Genomic DNA, 9937 nt, shown 5'->3' on the forward strand with positions numbered 1-9937 from the left:
CTTGCCTTGAGCCACAAGATTCTTGGTAGCACCTCTGTCAGTCCTCTTCCCTCACCTCTGACCTTCAGTAAACTCTCTCCAGTAATCAACCTTGTCATAAAGCCAACGAACCAGACTGCGACCATGACCATAAGTGCCCTCTGACTTCAGTCAGTCACAGCAGCACATCAATCACCCCACTGCTGGACAGGATGCAGTCATTTTATTAATGGAGGTTCAGCCTCATTTAAGTCAGTAAGAATGCATTTTTATTTAAAGTGACAACCAGGAGTGAGTAATTGTTTAGTTTGGGAGGGCTACATGCGTACACATATGACATTTATGACATATGACATGTTTGAACAGAAGCTGGCCAGTACAAATTAGTCTAAAAACCTACTTTGCTTCTCAAAGTTGGTGGTCACAAACTCACTCCTCCAACCAGTAGAGTTATGTTCAAGCATCCCCTCGCGAAGATGAAAATTGACATCTTACACTGCTAGTTTAGGCTATCTTCCTGCATGCTGACATCTACTCAGCTGTGACAGGTGTGTTCATGGCGCAGGTGGTACATGTTTAAACAACTGAGACAGCGCCTAGAGATGACATCATGACATGAGACACACCATCACTGGAAGGTCTGACAGGCAGCCAAGCTGCAGGTGGGTGGGAGATCTGGGTCAACTTACTTCAGTTGATCAAACATTGTGAAATATATTAGAAAAATTAACTCAGAAAGAAGTTCAATTAATGAAATTCCTGATTGTGCAGGTTTTCTTGTGAGGGGCTCCTGCAGGGTTCCAGCATGTTAAGTGGAGCAGAGAAATTAAATTCCACCAGCCTGCAAGGACATGATTCCCTCTTTCCCCTCACTCTCTGTCCCAATTACTCTCTACACTTGACACTTTCCAGGAGTTGATGGACTGTGGCTGCATGGAAGAAGTCCACATTATCTATTATGCAAACACACAATGTTTCTGTTCTCTCTGTTTGCACTGCTCCTGCCTCAATGTCCGGATATTCCCGCGGGCCAGATTTCATCTACTGTTCTGAAGAACTTCAGAGTGACAAGCTGATGACATGTGAGTGGAGAAAGTTAATAAGTAATACCCGCCTTAACAACTTCTGTCAAAGGGCCCAGAGGAAGGCATTTAACGGCAAGCTGCTCCAGCGGAGCTGCTCAGCGGCCCGCAGCAGTGAACTGTGGCTGCATTAAGTAGCTCCCAGGTGTGAATGTATGTTAAGTGGATGAATGGGAAGCAGGGTGTTGCAGAAAATACTTCCTAAAAGATGGAAAAGACATAGAGGAAAAGAACACAACAAATAGAACAGAGAAAGAAATGACCTCATGCGTTAAGTGCTTACAGTCAAGAAGGAGGCATATAGAGCCTTACAGATCAACTGACAGTATAAGTGGAGCTAAGTACGTTGGAAAAAGAGAAGAGAAGAAAAGGCTGGGTGCAATTTTAAACTCAGCCAAAGGGGCTAGCTTACTGCCCTCCAAAACTCGTCACGCTTTATTGCACTTTTGATATTTTGGGTATTTTCACTGTCTGAAGGATGTGGGCATCTTTCCATGAAAACTGATTTTACAAACAGGGCTCAATAAACTTGAAAAACATGTGTGCTGTGGGCTGCGTGCCCTGTCAGAAACGCTGCGCCCATTTCATATCAATTTGTCAAAGAAATTCAAAAAAGCAAAATGGATAAAAACATTAATCCTGTCGCTATTTCACCATCCCTGTCAAACAGCTGATGACTGACTTTCGAGACACGCAGCAAAGCAACTCCGTCCAAGAGGAGTGTGACAGAAAACCACTTTTTCATCTCCACCGTCAGCCAGATTAGTCACCAACTGGGCATGATACCCCCCTCGGTAGGAAACACAGCACTTTTCCTGACTGACTGACATTTGTCGTCATCTTCTAGCTGTCGATCACATTTCCTCGAGGATGTCCCTGAACTGTATGAGGTAAGGACCGGTTCCATGACTGCTGCTGAGACGCCAGCATCATATTTTCCCCCATAAAGTCACGGCAGTCTCTGCACGGCTGCAATTGCTGCGATTACACACTTAAGATAATTCTATAACTACTGCAAATGATAAATCAGACTATTCACTCTGAATGAATTATTATGGTGCACTCCTAGAAACTAGATTGAAAGGTGCACTGTGCAGTTTTGAAATCTTTAGTAAGATCTTCACAGATTTCTTTTTCTAATGTCCAAACAAACTGAATGAACTCTCTGTCTTCTGATGACTGAATAAACTGAATAAACAAACTGACCTTAAAGGACAACACGGTCTCATGCTGTTTTGCTTTGTTTACGTGTGGCGGACCCTGCCACCTTTCTAGCTTCAAACAGTCTTCTGGCATCTTATTGTCTTCTGAGGACAGCTTCTTTACTCAGTTCAGAAAAAAACAAACATATTTCTGAGTTTGTATTATTTCCTCATTACTATTTTAGAGTTTTAATTTCTTCTCCAAAACTACACAGTGCCCCTTTACACATTTCAATAAGACAAGGTTGGAAAAAATCACATCTGCAGCAGCAGGAAATTAGCTTTTTCTTGATGAGTATGGCTCGGGTATGCAGGCAGGAACACACAGACATTGTGGTATTTTCTTTCCTTCCAAAAACCACAGAATCAAGAGCCTGACAACAAAATATTACAGTCTTTGCACTTATAATACAAAATACTGCTCACACTTGCACCCTGCAACAACTGCCATAGAGATCAAAGATGACTCAAGAGAAAGCAACAGTGCCCCAGCAGTTATCAGACTGAATAACGTGCACCTGCTCAGGAGCAAGAAAGCAAATCTTTTTTTCTTCTTTCTGTTTTGTTTTTTTTTTACCTGTCCATCCGCATCGTGGTGCGCAAAACGTGACGAATAGCGCCAAGAGCGTCCTGCTTGCGGCTAAAGCCATAGTGAAAGTGGCGCGCTGCTGCTGCGGAGCGACGCTCCAGCTGGATGCAGAGGGCTGGGACGCACCAGCCCTCCCCTCCCCTCCTCCGATGGGGACTCCTGCTTTTCACTTTTTCTGTCTTTATGTCGGCGAAAAACTTCCACTACGAACCCAACAGCAAAATGACTTTCACGAACTGCCCCAGTCAATTCCGGCTGGGGAAAAAATTACGCGATTACGCACAGAAGTAGGCTTTATGAATAAGATAAACTGTGAGACCCAATACTGTTCGTGTATCTAAAAGACGCACAGCTTCTCAGAGTTGCATGTATTGTATGCATTCAAATGCCATTTTTTCTCTACCCCTCCACAGTGCCCACAGCCGAAAGTATGCTGCTAAGATCTGTAAATGTGTGAACAGGTTGGTGCAGAGAGTCACCGATGGTTGGAGAGGATCATAAAATAAAACTGACAGAATGTCTCCCTCTTCAGGGAAGTGCACTGGTTTCACCCTGAACTGAAGGTCTGGAAGGAGAGAGAGAAAGACTGCAGGCTGTACGGGACTGATCAGCACCAGGATAACATGCTGCAAATGTTCAGAGCCTGCAGAGCCACACCTACTCGTCCTGATTTTATTTACTATTGAACAGTGTATTCTTTTTACAACACCTTTTTTTCATTGTTCTCCGTGAAACCACAGGAATGAATGGTTGTTTGTTCAGAAACCTCTTAAACTAAACCACCTTTTTTTTTTGCCACTGAGGGCCAAAACTGACACTTAATGGTGGGCCACTGTCCAAAAGCAAACATATGGAGGCCCACTGCTGCCTGTTTTCATCATGAAAACCTGACTGGCAGCAATGGGCCCCTATATGTCTCTTACTGGTGAGAACTCAGGCCAGCGCAGGAGTTAGCTGCAGGCAAAGACACATGATCTAAATTTGTAGAGACAGGGTGCACAATAACATCCATTCTCCAAGAAAGTCATTTAACCACTAGATGGAGCAACAAGCCACATTTTTAAACAGTATAACCCGTAGAAGAGAGGTGAGTTTGGGCGTTTTCCAGCAGCAGCGGTGGAGTTTAATCTTTAATAGTTTCATCCAGATAGGAGAGACAGATAGGAAATAGAAAGGACTATGCGCTATGTGCATTATATACAGGAAAAAGAGGTAATGTGCACTGTATTCATGAGTTTCAAATGTAGTCCCACACCTGCCATGTTGCTACCTGGCTGTAGCTCAGTGGGTAGAGCAGGTCGACTAGTGATCGGAAGGTCACTGATTCAAATCCCAGCTGAGCTGAGCTGAGCTGCATGTCGAAGTGTCCTTGAGCAAGATACTGAACCCCACATTGCTCATCAGTGAGGGCCCTGCGATGAGCTGGCAACTTATCCAGGGAGCACCCTGCCCTCTCCCTGAGACAAGGCTGGGATTGGCTCCAGCAGCAACACCCCGTGACTCCATGGAAAGGGATAAGCGGTTCGGACAATGACATGACATTATAGCTCAGGATAATTGGACAAGATGGCAGATGTGTAAGTAGTGCAAGATCAGTAGGTGCCTACGGTGCTATTAAGGGCTATTGTTGTTGAACAGTCTGACAGCAGTTGGAATGAACAACCTGCGGTAGTGTTCCTTTTTCCACTGTGGGTGAAGCAGTCTGTTGCTGAAGGAGCTGCTTAATGTCCCTGCAATGGAGTCCAGAGGGCAGTCCAAGACTGAGCCAGCCCTTCAGACCGGCTTATTGAGTCTCTTCCTGTCCCTCTGTGAGCTTTCACAGCCCCAGCAGACCACAGTGTAGAAGATAGCTGATGCTACCACAGTAAAAAAAAAAGTTAACGGTGTCCTGGAAACACCAGATGATCTCGGTCTCCTCAGCAGATGGAGGCGGCTACACCCTTCTTGTTCAGGACATCTGTGTTGTGTGTCCAGTCCAGTTTGTTGTTTATGTGGACACCCAGGTATTTGTACTCCTCCACGATCTCAATGTCCAAACCCTGGATGTTCACCGGTGCAGTCTGATGATCCTTGCTCCTGAAATCCATCACCGCCTCCTTTGTCTTGCTGGCGTTGATGCACAGGCGGTTCAGTTCACACCAGGCGACAATATTGGTGATGACCTACCTGTACTCCAGATCGTTCCCCTCCGCCACACGTGCAGCAATGACCGTATCGTCGGAGAACTTCTGGAGCTGGCAGCTGTCCGTGTTGTAACTGAAGTCTGATGTGTAGGCTGATGTAGTTGATTAATCAATTAGGTGTTTGTTTTTGTTTTATTATGTGCTCCAATGAGGCTGAAATCAGCTCACATCCTGCTCCTTCTAATAGTTAACATGTGTGATGTTACACAGCTTTGTATCCATTCTAACTCTGTCTGGAGGAATGTAAGATCAAACACCTTAGAAACATTGTTCCTCGTTTCTTTTCTAGTGTCTACTGTTTCACTAAAGGCTTTCTGCATGTGAGAGATGTTCAGGTCTCCCCGCAGAGACTGTCTGCTGTAAAACCTCTTGACAGTTTTGTTAGAACTGCAAATGTCCCACAAGACCAGCAGCAATCTGACAGATGGGCAATTATTGAATCCATCCTCCTTGGTCTTCAGCTCAGAGGTTATTCTCTAAGCAATATTCTGATTCATACTGAAAGAACCGGAAATTTAACTTGGCAATTGGCTTTTTTATAACTACTGATCTATCCAGCTGCTTATCTTTTGTCCTAGTGCCGAAAAAAGTAAATAATACATTTTTATTTTAACTTTGATTTCAATTAATGTAGTAGAGTGAAAGTACAATATTTGTCTGCAAAATGTAGCAGATCAGACGTAAAAAGTAGACGACAATGTCATTACTCAAGTCCAAATATTTTAGTATGTGTAATTAGTTCCATTCACTCACTGGTATTAGGTTATATATGCAGTAGACGTGTGCCATTTTGTTTAATTGATCTATTTTAATCCTTTAACTAATGTTATAATTAACATTTCTTGTTGATAATTTCTTTCCTTATTTGTTCATAATTCTAATTGTTCTAATATATAATGTAATACCAATAAACCCTACTGAATTAATTCATTAAAAATGAACACACACACAATGCTTTACAAGAACAAGAATCTTTCATATCAAGCGACCCACAAAAACTGTAAATATATGTTTTTATTGGCACATCAAGTGATGCAAGTCAGCTTTGTTCAGTTGTCTGCAGGTGATTATAGTCCAGATCAACGTCTCCCTCTGTTGGTCAGGGCCTTCATCTACACTGGGGAAAGATTTCAATTGTCACTTGTTCATGAATGAATTCATGAATGACTGTTAAGATCCAGTCTGAGGGGGGACAGATGGCAAATTATGGGTTAAGTGGGTTTCTACAAGGCAGTAACTGCTGTGTGAAGAGCAATTCAAACTCTTCAGGCCATTTTCGGTATTCATTACTAAGAAGAAGGGCCACAGTTGCCACGTAATCAATACATGTGTCAGTGGTCATCTTCAGGCTCCCCAGGACCAATAAAGTCATCACAGTTTGTCTTTCTTATACAGTGTCTGCCCTGAAAACCTTCACTTCATAAACTCATTAAGGGTGCTGATTGAGCCTCGAGTGGTCTCTCTCTCTCTCTCTCTCTCTCTCTCTCTCTCTCTCTCTCTCTCACACACACACACACACACCCCCCAACACACACCAACACCACTGTGGCAGCTTGCAATAGTGCATGAGTCAGCATGAAAAGTAATGCATTTTTTAACCAAAAAAAAATCTTATCCAAGCAGATCGTTGTTTTTTCACACTCGCTCCCCTCCAAACCACACACACACACACACACACACACACACACACACACACACACACGCACACACACACAGCGACATGGTCGGATTGTCTCTCAGGTAATGCTTCAGCCAGCTCCGTATAGTGACCACAAGGTGTCCTGTCTGCTATCTTGTCACACACGCGCCTGAGGTTATTTATGTCAGGTCCTGATATAATTCCCCCGAGTGAGCTGACAAGATGGCTGTGATGAAATAGGCCGTGTCTGCTGATATACTGTATCGAGTGAGACTGACTGCCTGACTGAGTTTATATGAAGCATGCTCAAGCAGAACGAGTGCTGTGCTCCAGTTCTATCAGTCGGTTTACTTTATTTCTTTAGTTGTCTGTGTTGATCTAAGAGGTGTTACTGTATGCTGATAGGGGTCAACATCTAACTGTGTTTAAAGACACATGCAGCCTTTCATTTGTGTTTGCTCCACTCCTTTGAGGGAGCTGATATACAGAGATTGTAAATTGCTGAAGTAGCTCATTCACTCCATCATCGCCTTTGTATCTGTCCCTTAATTTCACGGGGGGAGTTGAGAGGTAAACAACATCATATTAATAGTTTCAGTAAATGGAAACACCAAGCTTAGAGGCAAAGCTGATCCAAGACTCTCTTTGAATACACTCAGTTGTCACCTTGCTTAAATGTATACAGTCTAATACAGTAGTTCTGTAATAATGTTTTAAGGAGATGCTGATTCACCAAACAAAAAAAAGTATCCAAAAAAATCAAAATACATGCAATAAATGAAAATCCAAGAAAGACTAAGAATGCAAAACAAACAAAAGAACAAACCAGTAAGTAAACAACGGAAGCAGGACTGACCTGTGGAAACGAACCACATGGACTAACCACAAGGGAAAGACAGACTTAAATGACCACAGGAGGGAGGACTAATGAGAGACAAGTGAAAGTGATCAGAAAACACAGGGAAAACACACAAAGAAAGGAAGTTGGAAAAAAACAAAACACTCATGACACATGAGGATACATTCACCAAAATAAAAGAAACATCTAAACTGAGAACCAAAACCATGACAGTATGATCATTTTCAGAGGATGTACTGTGTGGTACTGTTGTCTGTTGAAGTGTGATTATATTATTATGATTATTAATTACTTTACAGATACTGAGCGGTGCACAGACTGACACTTTATATAGGTATTCAGTCAGGAGCTTGCAAAAAACAAAAAACAAGCTTTTTTCTAATATATTGTCCAACTAAAAATGTATAATATAATAAACCTGTAATAGTCCAGGTTTTCTTACCATTTGAATACATTCAGACTAAACTACAGCAACAGTGATGCTGGATATACATGTCAAAGTGTCAGACTATGAACTGTCTTTATTTTTGTGTAAAGCCATTTCCTGTCCTATCTGACAGTCAGTTCCATATCTTGGCAGGGCCAATGAGCTGTGCTGATAGCCTGGGTGTCACTGTGCCTGCTGGGATGTTGAGGAACATCACAGCGCTGTCAGACAGATTCCTGCCGCCATCAGTGCTCCTGGAAGAAACTCAACACTACTTGTTATAAGCCAGAAGGGAAAATTCACTGACACATGCTGATTTGCACACACTGTCTTTTCTTCAGCTGTAAATCCTGGGGTAGGTTTGGTATTTAACCATTTTGTTTTTGCGGCAGCACCTGGTGAACCAGTGAATTATCCTTCATTCTCCTCGTGGAGGACCCCCTCAGGAACCGATAGGTATCTGGACTCTGTTCTGAAAACTCCTGGCACATCTGCTTTCCTTGTAACAGATACATGGATTACAGTGCCTCGACCTGAAGGTAAAATTAGGTTTCTGTTGTTTGTTACCAGAGCAGCAAGAATGACTACTGGCCAGAGACAGGGGCAGACGATCAATACTCATCTGACCTCTGACCCAGGAGTAAGGGAAAAAGGAGATGCCTTGCAACTGTGTTGCCCTAAAGAATTACATTTAATCTCAATATACAGTAAATTTTAGAAGGTAAAAGTACATTATAAGTGTCACTAACAATATAAAGGAAACATAATCAGTGTTGCAAAAGATACCCCTAAATCATTCCTGAGTAAAAGTAAAGAAATTGTGTTAAGATATGACTTTGGTAAAAATGAAAGCCACCTAAATTAAGAGTATTTGAGTACAAGTCTTAAAATATCTGATATCAAATAAACATATCAAAAGTAATTTTCTGGCAATACATGTACTTAAGTATAAATGGTCCAAGTAAAGGTAAATTACACATATATTTACACTTATGTATACTGTACATTACTGGTCGTCCAATTAAAGCTCTGGCCTATTATCACATCTGATATATATACTATATAGTACTAGTGTAACAGCATTTAAGCTCTGATGCAGCATAAAAGCGTCACTGTGACTAGTCACATAAATTAAAAAAAAGGTAAAAATTTAGTATAAAAGCAGAAAATAGAAATGCTGTACCTGTTTAGAGTGAATAGGCGTGGAATTTTATATGAAGGATGCTCTTTGTGGCAACTAAAACCGGCTACATTTCACAGGAAGTCGGACCTGCTCCATCCGTGATTGTGGCGACCAAAACAGGTATTTAAGCCAAATCATGATTTTTTCCCCCCAAATGATTACAGGAGGTTTTTGTGCATAAAGCTAACCAGAGCATAATCACAGCGTAGTGATGAGATGAATAGAAAATTTAACCCAAACCAACACAAAGCTGCAAGGACGTGATAGGTTTTCAGAAACATACTTAGCTATTATTCATTCTGTTTGTTTGGGTTGCACTTGGACATGTACAGATGCAGTGTGTGTGATGAAGAGGCATTAAGACAGAGTTTCATCACAGTTCATGTCAAATTCTGCGAAATAAATACAATATGCCTCTTCTTCACCTTTCTCATGGTAATTTGTATTCTTCAGTCAGACAGATACCGCTGCACCTTGATACTGTTATCAGCGTGTCGTGAATCATGGTATCCTGAAAATTCCCATCTCGACAATAGCGAAATTAGTATTTGAACTCTATATTTAGTTACCTTCACTCTTCAGCCTATAAAGTTTATCAGTTCACTACAATGAGGATTCTTACTCACTGGAAATAAATGAGGGAGCAAATTTCCCCTTCAAAATTCTGAGACTGGGCTGCTCTGATCTACAATTAGAGCATCCAGCCTCCCCGCACTGGAGCTGGAGCCCACCCCCCGCCCTTCCTGCGCAACGGGCAGAGTGAAAAAAAAAAAACCCAAGTGCCAGCCGGGAGA

General features: G+C 42.2%; 1 protein-coding gene across 2 annotated transcripts in view; it reads right to left on the bottom strand.

Annotated features, from left to right (window-relative positions):
* The window catches only part of fndc1 (fibronectin type III domain containing 1), a 41547-nt gene extending 38288 nt beyond the window's left edge, over nucleotides 1–3259 (bottom strand). For both annotated transcript variants that reach the window (XM_037087428.1, XM_037087427.1), the window contains exon 1: nucleotides 2841–3259. In XM_037087428.1, coding sequence (XP_036943323.1) covers nucleotides 2841–2913 — 73 coding nt within the window. In that variant the 5' untranslated portion in view covers nucleotides 2914–3259. The remainder of the gene's footprint in view (nucleotides 1–2840) is intronic.
* Nucleotides 3260–9937: the final 6678 nt, after the last annotated feature.

The sequence above is a fragment of the Acanthopagrus latus genome, chromosome 22, assembly GCF_904848185.1.
Source record: "Acanthopagrus latus isolate v.2019 chromosome 22, fAcaLat1.1, whole genome shotgun sequence".
Taxonomy (NCBI): Eukaryota; Metazoa; Chordata; class Actinopteri; order Spariformes; family Sparidae; genus Acanthopagrus; species Acanthopagrus latus.